At 42.6% G+C, this 17,500-nt stretch overlaps 1 protein-coding gene across 1 annotated transcript in view; it reads left to right on the top strand.

Moving 5' to 3' along the window:
• Positions 1-17,500, top strand: part of adarb2 (adenosine deaminase RNA specific B2 (inactive)) — a gene marked incomplete at both ends in the record, with an annotated part of 130,680 nt that overhangs the window by 104,081 nt on the left and 9,099 nt on the right. The window contains 4 exon segments of the mRNA XM_080544278.1: positions 6,897-7,011; positions 11,809-11,977; positions 13,497-13,648; positions 14,822-14,987. Coding sequence (XP_080400404.1) covers positions 6,897-7,011; positions 11,809-11,977; positions 13,497-13,648; positions 14,822-14,987 — 602 coding nt within the window.

Raw genomic sequence — 17,500 nt, 5'->3', positions numbered from 1 at the left:
AATGTCTTCCACTGAGGCTGTCAGCTGCCAAGGAAACGTGTTCCATAATGATGGGAGAGACAGCAGCGGCTAAGCTAGCCCCTATCAGACAGCACCTAAGCTAGACTCTATCAGACAGTACCTAAGCTAGACCCTATCAGACAGCACCTAAGCTAGACTCTATCAGACAGTACCTAAGCTAGACCCTATCAGACAGTACCTAAGCTAGACTCTATCAGACAGCAGCTAAGCTAGACCCTATCAGACAGTACCTAAGCTAGACCCTATCAGACAGTACCTAAGCTAGACCCTATCAGACAGTACCTAATCTAGACCCTATCAGACAGTACCTAAGCTAGACTCTATCAGACAGTACCGTGGCTCACCACATTTCAGACAAGGCATTGGACGTGAAGGAACAAGTCGTGAGCTTAGAATGATAAGGTTCTATCTCCGTTTAGGGTAGTTCAGAGATATTGAGCGTCAAAGCGTTTTTACATTCCATTATGTTTTGTGAGATGGAACCTTTGTATTGTATTACAGTTTTTCTCAATTGCTAAAACACATTTCACAAAACTTTCCTCCATTTTCACAAAACTCTAAACACAACACTCTTTTCTAAAGCTACATAAACAAAACCACACCTTCTCTCTTCAAAACTCAAACTTTCACACCAAAACAGCTGCTCAAAGCCTGCAAAAATGTAAACACTATATGCATCATTACAGACTACAACAAAACAACTGAAAACACAATGTTCAGTGTGTGAGAATGTTCTTTTTTTTCACAACTGCCAAAGCACATTTTTAGAAACCCTAAAAGCTCTTTTAGTGATGGGGGCTCTTTTAGTAGGTAAAAAAGGCATGGCTGTTCTAGTGTTACGGGAGGCTCACTGTGTTAGGCTTTGAAAGCCCCTGCTTTAGAGGATGGAGGACGTATAACCAAGACTTGCAACCCAAACAAGAGTTTGAATCTGCTTTGGGACAATTTTGACAAGTGCTTTTATTAGTTCTCTTCCAGTCAACACGGTTCAACCCAACAAACGGTTTACTACGTTTAGCGATCCATGAATCTTCCACACCACGGTACACCTCAAAGATGCATATTTACACATCAGAGTTTATCAGTCATCCCTTCTCTCTCTCACCCATCCTTCCTGTCATAATATCTACTATATCTGTCATTAAAAAGAAAAAATATGAGTGGGATTGCCCCGCTCAGAATAACTTTAAAAAAAGAAAAAAGCTCAACTGACTCAAAGGACAAATCAGTGACTCTGGACCCCACCATGGACAGAAGAGAGGCTTTCCTCTCTTGAAGGAATACCTTGAGGTGTTTAGTCCAGCTCCGACTCGTACTGGAGGCTGCACCTGAGGCTACTTGGGCCTATAGCCTCCTGATAGTGGTAGTCCCGCTTGGCATCCTTCTCATTCCGCAAGAATTCCAGCAATGGGTCGTAGCATCTGGTTCCTTCTCTGCATCGGCACAGCTGTGTGCTTGTCTCCACAACATGCCTAATGGCGCTACTGTGGTGGAGAGACACCTCCCACTTGCCGAGAGACTGCCTCATGGGGAGAGTCCTCTCACGCAGAGTTGTGATGTCAGTTGTCTCACGCAGGGAGACCTTGGTGGGTGCAGATAGCACAGTTTCTTTACTTAGAGACTTGCTGAGAGACGTGCTATTCCAATCACCAAATATTCCACCTACACCCTAAGTTGATGGATCTGTGGGTTAGCCCATAAGAGGTCCAACTTACACTTATCACAGAACGTGATTCAGCCATTAAAGACTACAGTACTATCTAGCATGCCATGTTGATGCTGGTGAAACTACTATAGTGGCACACCCTCTTGTCCATTGTTTGGTCAGGCCAATTGTCCCGTTTTGGTTCTTTGGTTCTTGAGACTTTGTCTCAAATTAAGACGGGTTTGTTGCTAGCTTTGACCATGGTCAAGCATGGAAGCGACATCTATGTGCTCTCGGTTCATCCTTCTTGCACTCAGTTTGCCCCTGGAGACTCAAGGGTAGGAAGGCAAGAACTCAAGCAAAAGTTGAACTTGCTAATTCTTATTGCTAATGTTTGCTCATACCTTCCCCTGACAAACGTGCTGTACCCTAACAATTTTGAGCTATTCTTAACCCTAACCCTAACCCTAACCACTCACAGTTGACGCCCAACCCTAAATCTAACCCTAACTTTAACCCTTACCTCAACCACTCAAGGTTAATGCCTAATACTACCTAACCACCATGTATGTCTAAAAAGCACGACACAATTTATTTAGTTTTCTATTTGTATGAAATAGGACTTGTAACACACGAAATAATTGTCTAATCATAGTATATGGATATGGAAGGATATGTTGTAATTAAGCTATGTTGATTGTCACGACAAACCTTTCTCATAGATCAGCCATTTTGAGAGCAATGTTGAGGCACAGTGTGAGTTCAGGTGTGTAGTGGATGATCCGGGTGTTACAGCCTATCTCTTCCCCCCTGAATGAAAACAAAGGAAAGAAAAGAAGGAAACAGACAAAAATGCCTCGCCCTTTCCCACCCTCCCTCTTTCCTGCTCTCATGTATCGCTCTTTTCCCACATCAAGCATGTGTTTGATATTTTTTTTAAAGCTTTCTTTGTAACGATGGCGGTGCCTGCACGGCCGGTCTTGACTGACAACACCCTGCTGATGGAGCTAAAAGCATCACTGGGCAAAAATCTGTTCCGCAGGCTGCGGAGCCATCTGGACATGGCACTCAGAAAGGTTGGACATGGTTTGAGGCAACGTGGCAGCACGCTCTCAAATCTGTACACAGTTCATCTTCCAGGGCCATTGTCACAGAACAAGCCCCTTTTTGTGTGGCGAAACAAAAGAAAAACCAACAGCATCAAAAGAAAGAAGTGATGTATCAGTATGTTTATGCCAGTGATGGAGCTCTTACAAGAAAGAGAGAGAGATAAGGAAGGAAATAGAGAGATAAAGAGAGAGAGGTGAGAGAGGAATGTGGAGAGTGTACAGTATCTAATGGTACAGGTAATAGAGAACAAACAAGAGGGGGGATCTGTCTCGCTCTGAGGGCGCCTGGCACTTTGAGAATTTAAAAAGCCCCAGAGGCAAGGTTTCCACCAACTGAATGGATATAGACTTTCAAAAGCCTCACACTCTGCGGCAGGGGCACGAGGATGATATAGAGGCAGGGGGACACTATTAAAACTTGGAGAATGAATTGTTAAATACCTCTATAAAGAAATATAAGACATGGCCTATTTTTATGCAGCCATGGCTGCTCTGCTTGTGCCTGATAAGGTAGCAGGGGTTTGAGAGAAAAAAAAATGTGCCTCCACTCTTACAGACATATGATTGGATTCTCTTGAACTGGAGATTGCAATGCCCTCTGTCGTCATGGATGTAGTGCTGCAAATGCATGCTATTGCCGTACACGCAATAATGAGAGTTAATTGCAATAGCATTAGCCTCCTCCACCCCCTGGAATTTCCTTTAGTCCCACTATACTGTAGGTTATGAGGAGATGGGATTTTTGCATATAAGTGTAGAGGGACAGTAGGCAATTTAATTTGAAATGATACTTTAAGAAGACAAAATCAGAAGTCATCACATTTTCAGATTATTGATTATTTAATATGGAATAGTGAACATATAGTGTAAAGGCGGTGGATCTGTGTTTTTATCCCTGCTAAACACCTGCGATATGTCTGCTAGTACAGTGACCTGCTTAGAATATTTTTTTCTCCACAGGAAATTATGCAGCGTCTCAGTCCCCCTGTCAGACCTGCCCCCAGAGAGGGAGAGACTTCTGGGTCAGGGATCAGTGGAGAAAATTTCCCTGTTGACATTTGTGTTCCTGGCACAATATTGATGTCTGAGGGAGTGTTGCAGGAGAATTGACAATGACATTCTCGGTTACCTTGGAGATAGATGTGGAGCTTTTAGCAGAAGAAGAAGAAGAAGAAGAAGAAGAAGGCTAATAATTAAGTTGAGTTTATGATGAAAAGAGTCCGGTCACAGTGTTCAGTTTTATACAGAAATCTGGTTTCATTGGGCCTTTTTTGGACCTGGTTTGATTGGACTTTAACCTGAAAGTCTCATTCCATCATTCCATCAGTATGACATTTGGACAGTCTGAACCCTCCTCATCCCAATGTGTTTATCATGATGCACAGTCTCTCAGCTTAGCCTCAGAGTTTTTAGAACAGTCACAGGCAATCTTCCTGACAGCTCTGCCGGCTGTGTTGACGCACTATGCTGCGCTGTGATTGCCATAAACATTTTGTACCTCCACTCTCTGATATCTTAAATTAACTACCAGTATCCCTCTGAATCAAGCAGAACATGTCGTACTCTATTAAGTCTTGAATACAAAATTATATATGTGAGATGTCACTAACTGTAGTTGTCAATAAAACTGTTTTTTCCCGCTGAGGAGAATGTTGTGTCATGTCAAGCGTCCTTGGGCTTTTTGAAAGGCCCTATATAAATTAAAGTTATTATTATTATTATTATTATGGTATCCAAGTGTTCTTGGAACTAAGCAAGCTAGTTTATGTTCTTTGTACGGACAGCTTGAGCAGTACAGCCACTAGAAGGTATTTCCAAACTTTCTCACAAAATGTATACAGCTAGAGCTCCTTGCTACAGGCCAGGGTGATGTACTGTACAACTGTATAGGAAGCTCCTTAGCCCCATTTTTCAGCTACATTAGTCCTATACTGAGGGTGCCACAGTGCTACAGTAGCATACTCTGCACTGTTAAAGAGAGGGAGAGAGCAGGAGAGAGAACAAAACATGTTACAAGGCTTTTTATTGCTTTCACTATTTTGAACTTCTGCCCTAGAATAAAACCATCCTATTGAAGTATCAGGCTAGAATAAAACCATCCTATTGAAGTATCAGGCAGGTTCAGTAAGACGCAGTCAGGGTTTTTTCCTCACCTTTGCTGATCCTGGCACATGAGACAGGCTAGGTTCATGAGACAGACAGGCTAGGTTCATGACACAGACAGGCTAGCTTCATGAGACATGAGCCCAGTTCACATCTAGGATTCGCAACACAACGCAACTGGAGTTGCAGCGGTCCGAATTACCCTGCGATGGCCCTGCGACGGCAGTTGCAACTTGCAAGGCATTGCGAGGCGTCGCCAGCAACTTGACAAGTCTCAGCAGAACGTCCAGATTCTTTGGAATGTCTGCTGAGTTTTTTCTAAAGTTCTAAGTCTGACCCGTCGCGTTGCATTGCTTTGCGAATCCTAGATGTGAACTCGGCTTTAGTTCCACTAAACCTGCTTATAGCTTAACCACCTGCAGGTTAACTGTTGGGGGGTTGGATTTTCATGGTCTCTCCGCTTTTTGTATTTTATTTATATTTCAATAATATATAATTCAATCGGAGGGTTCAAAGTTCATGGGCTCCCCGCTATGTATATTATATTATTGCTATATCAGAGAGGAACCATCCTTTACGCCAAATCTAATTATACATTCATTAAAATCTAATTGTACATTCATCTAAACATTTTACATCTATGACTTAAATGTATGAAAATAAATCATGATGAGTGTGTGCATGTGTGCGCACGTGCTTGTGTGTGTGTGTGTGTGTGTGTGTGTGTGTGTGTGTGTGTGTGTGTGTGTGTCTGTGGGTGTGTGTGTGTGTGTGTCTGTGTGTGTGTGTGTGTGTGTGTGTGTGGGTGTGGGTGTGTGTGTGTGTGTGTGTGTGTGTGTGTTTCATGTACGTTTCCCACCCTGGTCTGATAATGGAAGTGATACTGTAGGTTCTGACAGGGACTTGTGCGAGCAGTCACATGTTGTACTGCTGTACAATATCATTTTCTCACCATTCTAAACTCAGAGGGACGATGGAAGACGTCGTCTCCCCCAGGGCACGCTGGTCCTACCCAGGAGGCCTCAGTGTGACACCCCCCCACTCCCCGAGATGTGAACACCCTGGTCTCAATATCAAACTGTGCGAGGCTTACAGCCCCCGACGAGGCTAGAAAGCGCAATATGCTCCCTAATCATTTTTCTCTCTTTCTTTAAGCAGCAGTCATCATGTCTGTTGAGGTCCTCTAAGCTATTGGCTGCTCAAATCTGTGCTGAGGGCCACCGGATGCCGAATAGTCTCCCTCCTTTACCCTCCTCTGATAAACTACTGTTTTGGCAAGGTTGGGACTGAGAGACTAAGCCCCATAATTACCACATAGAATAACACACATAGTAGTGGAGAGGGTGTCAATGTTCACAGTTTGGCGACATCTGTTTAACAGTGTGGGCTTTAGTGAGGTGGCTTTTGCTGGCTGCACTACTGTAGCTGCGCGATGATGTGGTGATGAGTATGAATTTATACCTTTGCTAAACGCACAGATGGTTCATCCCGACTGAGTGCCCATGACACGGACCCAGCCCTCGGCATTCATTAGCGAGAGTGCTTTGGACAAACGCTTTGAATCGAAAACAAATGTGTCTCTGCTGTTGTGCAGATTTTTTTTTGTGGCTTTGTGTTTGTTTTCAAATGGAAAAAAAAGAACTGTAATTGAATATTACAACTGTTGCCTGAAACATTTGTGTGTTGCAGATTGACTGTATCATATTCATGTCTGATAAGTGATAATGCCTTTCTAGTGTTCATGTCATGTGAAAATTATTTGAACTACAGTCATTTTGTCATTATCTCATGTGCCCCGCTTAGCCTCTCAACCGTTCTCACAGTATCATTATTATTATTATTATACCTGTTCATACAGTAGGCTTATCTGCAAATAATCACTATAAACAGTATGATTTATTTGATGTTCAAGGGATAACCTGTATAAAACAATATATACAGTATAATGATAATATAAACCTTGTATGGTTTGGTCCATGTCTACCCAGAGAAATAAAAGAACTGATTGTGTCTTTCAGGACTTTGCCGATTCAATATTCCACTTGGTGAGGGAGAAATACGGCAAGCTGGCAGACAGCTGCTCTCCCATGCATGTACGCCACAAAACCTTGGCAGGCATCGTAATGACCAGAGGTATGGCAAATTTCATTGACTTTTATATCACAGTGAATTATTGAGCTAGTGCAATATATATAGAGAGAGATAGAGAGAGAGACTCCACTGCATCCTTGTGCACCTGCAGAGCATATACTGTAATATGAATTATTTACCATTCATCCCTCAAGGTGATGGAGACAGACATTGTACCCATGTCAGTCAGCCTAGCGTACGCCGGGCTTCCTCTGGGCTCGCTCTTGTGGGTTTGACAATACCTCGGCAGGTTTGTGGTATTTCAAAGTGTATAACTCAATAACTTTCTGAAGATGGTTCAAATGTATAGCATTACTGTATACTGTAGTTATTCTGACCAAACGAACAGTCAAAAGTATTTTTAAAAAAAGAGTCGAATGATGTGAATTATGTTCATAAACATTTATTTTACCACATACATTTCATGTATTGTTCGTGCTCTTTTATATTGGACCTTCACACACTGTACACTGAGATGTGTGTGTCTGTGGAGAGCTTTATCTGCTCTGGCTGCAGAGTCTGGGGGTCAGGGGAGGGGATCAGTATCTCCCATGTCTTTGGAGAGCTGCGGCTCATCAATTTAGACTTCAGTGAGACCCTGCTCGCCTTGACCTAATCCAATTCCTCTCCTCTCCCTGACTCCCAATAATTGCTCTGTTTGTTTATTAATCGGGAGTGTTATCTTCAAAGATCCAGGCGCAGGGCTACCCAAGTATTTGCAGCGAGCTAGCAGACACAAAACTTGACAGGAACACTAGGGGCTCTGTTCCCCCTCTCTGAACATCTATTGGCTGTTTTCCCACTACTGCGTGCGCCACCGGAATATTAATGTCGGTCCGTCTTTGAACCACGGCTCCCTCTGAGTCCAGGCCCACAGAGACAGGTTTAACCTGGGAGAGATTGGCCCACTAGGAAGCCTCCTATTGGTGAGTCACTTGTAAAAGGCTAAGTAAACAGCCCCGCGATGTCAGAAGGTGTGGATAATCCCATTTGATATCTAAGATAGCGTATGGAGGAGATGGAAATATGGTTTAGCACATCAGACTTGTCTTGAAACGCTAAGGAAGTCCATGACAAAATGTCAAAGTCTTTTTTAAGTTGTTTCGACGGAATGTTTAAATGACCCGCCTTTTTTTTTTCCGACCGGGCTACAAGGCTCTCTCTGAAGATAAATCATATGGGATTTTAATGGAACTGTTCAGAGAGTGGAAAGATTTCAAACAAGTTGTGAATTATTCTGTTGTGATGGTTTGAAGTCTGGATATCCACTTTCACAGAGGAATCTTTCACTCGTTGTACTTTATCTATCGTTGCTGCTCTTTCTTGATAATATTCATTAATATTGAGTGTTATATGCTTTGAATTATGGTCAAGGTGTTTAAAGTGACAGGAGCAGGTTAAAAGGGTATAATGGACAAATATCATATGTATGGTATTTATAGTCTGTTCAGAGAAATAGATTGTTGAAACAATTTTGCCAATACACATTGCCTATATTTCTGTGCAATAGATGAAAGCAAGCCTATTTGGTAGCTTACATTATTATTTCCAGAATATGTTATTATACTATTCAGACAATGTCACAGATGTCAAGGTTTAATATCTTAATTTTCTCTATGAGCTATTTACGTTACCATATCTTTTTTCATTTTTTTTTTTTAATGATTCTTCAGATTTTATGCTGTTTTTAGTAGTAATCTTCAAACATCTTCCAATGAAAGAACAACATGTGAAGGATCATTTCATGAGGCTCGTTTAGCATAATGGAATGTAAATGAGTCACTAATGTCGACCTTGATAGCTCATTTTACTCCGGGAGAAAATCATTTTAACGCTCATTTATAGGACTTAAAAAAATAATGGGTTATTAAAAAACATATTTCTGTCTACTCAGAACGATGAGCAGATAAAGGAATAACCTTTGAGTAAACCTTGCCTTAGTTCTGCCAATCGGTAAAGGGAAGATTTGGAAAATGTATGGAGTCTATATCATTTAACGCCCCTTAAATGATATGTCAACTTAAGCTCCCTCATCAGGATTCATTCCTTATGATGATTGCCTCATAAAGAAATTGATAAACTGCACTCGTCTCTTTTGGAAAATGCCTACTTGATGATAGTTATTAACCTCTCATCAAGAGAAGGAACATCCTCTGGTAAAACTATACTGAACTGTACACTTCTCTGTGTAAACAGTACAAATTACTGGCATTTAGAAATGCAGTGTTGTGTGTAATGGAGCGTGGTGGAGAGTGGCCATTCTCCCAGCGTACATTGCAAGCTGAGTGTAATGGACCTGCTAGCTAGCTCTCTCATAGACTAGAGCTGGTGAAACCAGTATGGGTGTCTCAGAAAATATGTCACTATTGTATATACATATACTCTCAAAACAGCAGCTACTGTAGTTATATTCCTTCATGTAGTTAACTGGCAGAAATACAAATTAATGTCTCTGTTGATGCTGTTTAGAATTGGGAGCATATTTATGCTGCTATTTTCCTGAAGTAGTTTAGATGGCTTTTCAGAAAGCCATGGCATCCGAATCAGTGCTCCGAAGCAAGCCACGAACACGACGGAACGTACGTTTGATATACAGTCGAGTCGACGTCTTGTTGTGTTAGTGTTTATAAGAATCACCACCGATAGTACGTATCGCACTGCGTGAGGCTCTGCGCTGCTTTCGAGATTACCCCATGTTGACTGTATTTAAATACGATCATATGATATGAACAGTTTTAGACACTTGCTCTCCTCCCTCCCAAGCCCTCTGGCTGGCACCCTTCTCTCTCCAGTAATCAACAGATGTGTTTGTGTGTGAATAGTGCCTGAAGCCTTTTGCCTGTGTAACTATGTTGTTCCGACACTCTTTTTCTCACCCTGCGATGCTGGTGATTATTTCTGGTTTAAAAGCAGCTGTGCCTGCAGGCCCTCCTCTTCTTCTCTCTCCTCTCCTCTCCGCCACACCGAGGGCAACTTCGGGCAGCAATTTCATGGCAAGATAGAGAGCAGCTCGGAGAAATTATCCACTGCAAAATTGATTTAAACAATTGCTTAGGTGGAACAGCAGAGAAAAAAGGGAGCACAAAATGGGCAGGTTGGCCCCTTTTAACGTGCATTATCCATCCACCCCAGAAAGAGGCAGGACTGCTCTGAGGTGATGTGGAGTACAGGGGGAGAGGAGAGGTGGTGGTGGTGGTGGTGGTGGTGGTGGTGTTGGCTCTCTCACTGAAGCCCCAGACCTGGCGCTCGCTGACACAATACAGGAAGGAGGAGCCTGTTGGTCTCCTAGCAGCATCCATCTTCTGGTTCTGGCCTGGATCCCTTTGGCCAGGGAAGGGATGGTGGTTCTGGAGTGTTACAGCCAGGGCGGGTTCACTGATTGATAGTGGAATTCCTTTAAAAAGGGCGGGGGGGGGGGGGGGCATTATTCTTGAGGCTGGGTTTCTTTTCCTTTCGTCGTCTGTCACCAGGTGGTTTGTTTCCTTGCTGGATAAAGTGCACACGAACCCTTTATCTCTGTTGTTGCGTATACTGTATCGTAAAGCTCTAGTTGTCAGTGTAGAACCATGTGACCATTCTGAGCTCCCTAGTAGTTAAGGCTCACAGCCTTAGCGTTTTATGCATTTCTGTCTCTAAAAGATTGATTGATGGCACTAATATCTTTAATAATACAGTGGGGTTTTTTATTTAAATTTTTATTAAATACCATTTAATAATACTGTGAGCTTGTATTATCATCTGGGAAATACAGTAGAGTCAAACCTATGACTGTATAGTCCCCAGGTCTATCCGAGCCGCGAGTCAGTGGTTAGCGATAGGTGGCAGAATGGGTTTCAAAGGCTGTGCCTTTAACCCTAGCTCAATATGAGCTGGGTCTTATTATTATTGCCAGTGGAGGTGGCGGTGGAGGTGGCGAGGCTGCCTGCCTGCACAATACCATCTGGGCCGCAGCAGATAAAAGCTCATATGTTGCACCCGCGGTTGCCTGCAGGTCCGGCAAAACGCAGTGAACCCTGCCTTTCAGAGACGATGGAGAGATTTGTGGCAGAGCTGAGCAGACAGCACGGTTAAGCATGCTGATCCAGCCCCCGTCACACACTCCTGCTTTGTGCTGCTTTATAAATCCTGCTGCTGAAACTCCTTCATTTGAAAAAGAAAAAAAAACACCAACCATGGTGCTTTTGAATTAAAATCAAACAAATAGGTCTGTTGATTGTTGAACAGGTGGAGGATCTATATGCTGGTGGTGGTGTGTGGGTTTGTCCTTGCTATGCTCACAGAAATCATGTCTTGAGTGGTAGGTTCCCTATTTGAGGACCTTAATGGTACTGTATGTTGTTAGGGTGTTGTACAATTGTTTACGGTCATTATCTAATACTACTAGAGATACTCAGGGTTTTGGTGTTCAAAGATTTGTTTGTTTGACCAATTGGCATAGTCTCCGTTATTGTCTACTAATAGTCATCCTTACCACTGACTAGTTAGATAGTATTTAAAGGGGTATGATGTCCCCTACCCTCAGAATCCTGTCACAGAGATTGTCTACCTACAACCCATTTGCACCAGGACCAATGTTGACTAACTGAATCATTCAGTGATAGGATAATATTGAGCATCTGAAGCCCCCAAGTTATACAATGAGCACAGTGTTAATGCCTTTAATTATTATATTCTGTAACAACACTAGTGTTGCCATTGACTCACCGGCTGAGAGTGATGTAGAAGATGTCTACGGTCAAGAAGAACACTTCTAACACTGTTTGTTTCTCTTTGTGTTTGTTTCTCTCTGTGTCTATATAGGTTTGGACCTGAGGCAAGCACAGGTGGTCGCATTATCTACTGGTACCAAATGCATCAACGGGGAGTACATGAGCGGCCAGGGACTTGTTGTCAACGATTGCCACGCTGAGATCACTGCCAGGAGAGCATTAGTGCGGTTTCTTTACTCTCAGTTGGAGCTTTTCTTAAGGTAACAAATCTATGTTTTTTTTTCTATGTATAGTACATCAGTAGGCATACAGTATACAGTATGTTACTAATTATCATGTACATTGTTATGAGGAATGTTCTTCTGATGTGTTAATTAAATGCACTAAAAATAAAGATTATATTATATTACTCGTAAGTAGGCATCTCTACAACTAGACATTGTTTTTGTGAAACATTGCCCTCTCCCATCATATGTGCAGGTTATCCTCTAATCAGCTCCATGGTAACAGCACAGCTTTAAAAATACGTGTTTAATCAAGGAGCCATAGACTGTGCCAACGCATGAGTAGAAGATACACAAATGATGCTTCAGTCATTCGCTCATGGACCTCATACTCTTAATTTTTTTCAATGTGCTTCTACTATAAAGAGCTGCTTTTAGTGGGCATGGCGGGTAATGCTCATTTTGTTCAGCAAAGTTTGAGTCTGCATAGAGGCAGGGGACAGGTCTCTGGCAATGAGGGGGTGGGGATCATTTCATATTGTATGAAGATGTCCAAAACCCCCATTTTACTGGCCCGCCTATATTAATGCAACGTTTGTGTTGATCGAGGCAGACACACTTTGGTGACACCAAATGACCAAAACAGTCTTTGCACAAGTTTTACTTTTGCACAACGCTCTTTAGCAAAAACAAATTTGGCGGGGGAGGAATGTAGTGTTTCTTAGCCTCATGGGCTCCTAAATGTCCACTCTGATGCTTCAGATTAGCAGACAGACGGCCAGCCCCTTGAATGTCATATTTGCATTCACAGTATTGACTTTTGTCTGACCACCATGGCAAGTACAGAGCTAAGCAAGATGGCTAATGAGAAAGATAAGACATCATAAAACTGGCCAAACAAAATGCCAAAATGGCCGTATTTTATTTTTTTAAAGGACAGGGGACAGAAAGTGTTACAGGGATTTCCTGTTTAGTATCATGCTTTGTGTAAAGTCCTCTGGACTGAAAATGCAATTGCCTGCTTTTAATCAATATGTCTCTTTTTAGGTTTTATTTACATCCAGGCATACTCTAACATAGGTCAATGAAGTCACTCATTAGAAATTAATTAATTAAATGTATTTATTTACACATTCAAAAACCATCAAATGGTTGCCATACTAGTGTACAAGCTTCAGTCAGTTTGCAATGACACTCAACTCACCATGATGATCAGTCAGGGAGAAACTGACCGGAGCAGTAGTGTTTTCCTAGTGTGAGTTAAGAATCATAATCATTTCTCAGCCTTCAGATATGATGTATGTGAAAGTAGTCACCCCCCCACCCTCCTCTCCGTGATGTGTCATCAGCCTGCTCAGCCTGAGTAATGTTCAGGAGCTGAAGTGACAGGGGGAGAGAAAAAGGTTTGGTCAGGGAATAGGGCCAATGTTTGTCTTCTCTGCGTTTCGTTTTATCATTGAAAAAGAGGAGAGAGGGGATGCGGTTATGTGTGGTGGTGATGAATTGAGGTCACTTCTCATCTATCTCCTCTTTTTTCATCCCTCAATTTTCCAAGCAAAAGGCAAGAGGACTGGGAAGAGTCCATATTCGTCCGTCACAAAGAGTGCGGCTATAGGTTGAGGGAGAACGTCCATTTCCATATGTACATCAGCACATCGCCTTGTGGGGATGGCCGACTCAACTCGCCTTACGAAATCACCACCGACTGTAAGACACAGAGTTCTATCTCCCTCTCCCTCGCTCTCTCTCTCTCTCTCTGTATCTGACGTTCTCCCTCTCTCTCTGTGTGTATCTGTCGCTCCTCTCCCTCTCTCTCCTTTTCCTTGTGGTTTGGTTTTCTCTTTAACTGTGGTTTTTAAAGGGATCATACTCTCTGGCGGAGGTTTTGAAAGCTTCTGCTCCGCTTTTGTCAGCCGCTGTCAAGAAACTGGCATCCTTTTCATGTCACATTACATCCGGGGGCCCTTTCAGCCTGGCAAGCCACTGTGCTGAACAGATGACATTTTAATGCTTACTCCATAAAAAAAATGTATATTCATTTAGATAGCTGGCGTTTTTATGTGTGACTTACAGGGTTAGAAATGTAATCTTCCTGACAGTTTTCCATCAAAAATATTTTTCCGCACCCTCTTTCTTCAGAACCGATCTCGCTATTCAGCGACGGATGCCACTGTATCATTATATTGATGGTGAGGGTTTTCGTGAAAAAGAGAGAGAGAGAGAGAGAGAGAGAGAGAAAAGAAACGAAAAAAAGGAAAAACATTTGAGTCAACTTAATCATGCCTGCTTGAAAAGAAGCCCCTGTCTCCCTGGAAAGCTTTGAACTCTCTCTCGCTTGGTCATTAAACCTTTTTAATGTTCATCAATCAGCTTTTACAGATTAGAAAATTACTTATGCATTAGGGCATAATAATCATAATACCTTATTTTGCCTATTCCTCTACACTTCAGAGTGGAACTTGAGGCTTAATATTTTGCCCTCATTGCATCAAGAGAACCATAGCAACAGCTAGAGAGGAGGAGTCTAATTCTAGTTTCTTGAGGAATGGCTCACAATAACTGCATATTTACTGCATAGTTGTGCAACTCCATATGTGTGGAATTGCAACCAATCATGGAGTCAGATCATAAAGGTACAACTCCATGCATAGTAACGCACATTACATACACAGTCATGTCGTTGGCATACATACATGCACGTGAACATGCATTTACAGTACACATTCTACATACATGTGTGATTATCGAAACCTTTGACCCAGACATATTGAGCAGATTCTTCATCCAGTACATCCAGTACATAGGACTTCAACCCATTGATGAGTATAAAGTGTATTATGTTAAGGCTGATGGTCAATTATTTCTGCTCCGTTTTTGAAGTGCACAGCAGTAGACACCTGCTGAAGAAGTCCCACCGTCACCTGAGGACCAAGATCGAGTCGGGGGAGGGGACCCTGCCGGTACCCCGGGGGGCCGTCCAGACGTGGGACGGGGTGCTGCAGGGGGAGCAGCTCGTCACCATGTCCTGCACCGACAAGATCACCAGGTCCGCCCCCACTACCCCCCCCATCACCATGGCAACACACGCTTGTCTCCCTCGGGATGACCCGTGGTGATCTGTCATCAAAACATGATGTTAGAGGAAGGTGTAACGACCGTTCTCCATAAGGAAACACAGGCTTAGACGTCAGAATAAGGATCATCTTTCGATCATTATAAGGAATTATAAGGTTCTATCTCCATTTTTGTCAAAATTTAGTTTTTTACATAATCTGATCCGTTAGGTGTTTATTAATGCCTGTGTGGTGTTATTTTAAAAATGTTTACATTTTCGAGTTAGTAATTCATAAAATACAAAGGTTCCATCTCACAAAACATAATGGAATGTAAAAACGTTGACGCTCAATATCTCTGAACTACCCTAAACGGAGATAGAACCTTATAATTCTAAACTCACGCTTTCGCAACAGCCTTGGTGGTAGAACACCTCCTTCAAGAGGTAGACATAAGGCTTTTGTCAGAGAAGTCTCCCGATCTCCAGACGTTTAACAGACAGGAAGGAATAGTCATCTATTGATTTAAGGGTTAACGTTATTAGAGGATTACCATTTGATGAAAAGGCATGATCTCAGTTTAAATAGAGCATTTTAGGGAACTAAAGGCACTTTAATGAGTGAGAGAAAGGTTGGTCTGATGTGTGTGTGTGTGTGTGTGTGTGTGTGTGTGTGTGTGTGTGTGTGTTTATGTGTATGTATGTGTGTGTGTGTGTGTGTGTGTGTGTGTGTGTGTGTGTATGTATGTGTGTGTGTGTGTGTGTGTGTGTGTGTGTGTGTGCGTGTGTGTGTGTGCCGGTGGGAATTGTCTGGCCAAGAGCTAGATCCAGGTGAGTCGGTCATTTGTGTTGTTTGTCATTCTACTGTTGATCGAAGATTTCTCATATGTGGCTTGATAGGATAATCCCATACTAATGACTTTATGTAGGGACTGCGTCACTGCTTTAATCCCTACGCCCCTTACACCCCCCCTGGCCTTACTCCTTTACCTACAGCACAGTGAAGAATGTTGGTTGCATTGTACGCTACTACTTCAACACCCAGCGAGACTGTTATTAAACCTGACATGAGGCTAGACAGGGCAGTAGTGTATTGAGCTTAAGCCAAATGTTCTCATGATTTTCGCAAGCTTGTTTTTCACCAGAGTATCTTCTGACAGCGACGAATTATCTCCTTGTTCTCGACTACGCCACGAGACAGTGATGTTAAATTGAACAACCTCTCCTCTCCACCTCTGTTTACAGTCTGTGTCATTCCTCAGAGTGTGAGAGCGCAAGTGTCCACACAATAGATACTTATCACATAAGGGTGAATACTGAAAGATATATCATTTATATATATATATATATATATATATATATATATATATACGTATCGTATTGTATTCCCACTTACCCTTATGTTTGGAGCTAATTGATGCTATTCACATGTTCTTTGTCTTATTATACAACAACAGACTGTATACCCCGAGGTCTGTCTTCCTCCATACACATTAGTCTCAGCAGAGGTGTGTAAAGACAGCATTTCATGCAGGGATAGGCATACCTACACAAATACTGAGGTGAACACTTCTCCCCAAGAAACCGCTGTTAATTTGACCAATTTGATTCAGTCGACCGGGGCGGGGGAGCGGAGCGATTAAATCTGTCCAGGTCACCACCAAGGGTGAAAGCAATTACTTTGCAAAAAATAGAGGAAGACAGGGGAAAGGGATATCCTGCTTTCTTCCAACCAAGCTAGCCAGCACTTTCTTTTTCCCCTCCACTCTTTCTCTCCATCTTTTATATCCCTGTAAATTATCCCCGGCCGCCATTGAAGTGAGTGGGTCATGGAAGGCCAGCTAATCAAGGTCAGAGTGGGATTGAGAGGATCTCTTAAGACCTCATCCCCCCGATACACTCAGACCTGTTTCAGCTGGGATATACAGGTACCTGTACCACCCCCGTGGGCCGGTCTCCAAACTGGATTGCCCCTAAGCTGCCATTTGTGGTCCCTTAATCACACTACGTTTCATATTCCTCCCTCCATCATCCCCCCTCTCCCTCATATTCTATCAGTTAGGAGAGTTGTGTTATGATAATGAGCTACCTTGAAACATTATTTTCCCCCTTTTAGAATCATTGTTATTTTCTTTCGGCATTAGCATCGTTAGCCTATTGGTTTCGAAAAACGCACGAAAAGGGATAGCCACCTGATTGACCAGAGTAGATGTTTGATTAAGTCAATGACTGTTTTAATTGAAGGGCTAAATGGGCTTTCATACCACGATGATCTTTTTATATTCCATTTGGGTTTTATGTAGATGAACACATTACTTTAATGGCCGGCGTTTACGGTGCGCGGGAGAGAGAGGAGAGGAGTCGGGAGAGAAGGAGGGATACAGCCCCCAACCCCTCCACCCTTTAAATTCACGCAACAGCCAGATGGCTGTCTTTTCTTGCATGAGATTAGAAGATGTTTCTAATTCACAGCGTTGCTTCCTGGGTAAATTAATATTTCAGGCTAA

This window comes from Nansenia antarctica (genome assembly GCF_963989245.1).
Source record: "Nansenia antarctica genome assembly, chromosome: 13".
Classification (NCBI taxonomy): Eukaryota; Metazoa; Chordata; class Actinopteri; order Argentiniformes; family Microstomatidae; genus Nansenia; species Nansenia antarctica.
The sequence above is the reverse complement of the archived record's forward strand: the minus strand, read 5'-3'. Positions and strand labels throughout refer to the sequence as shown.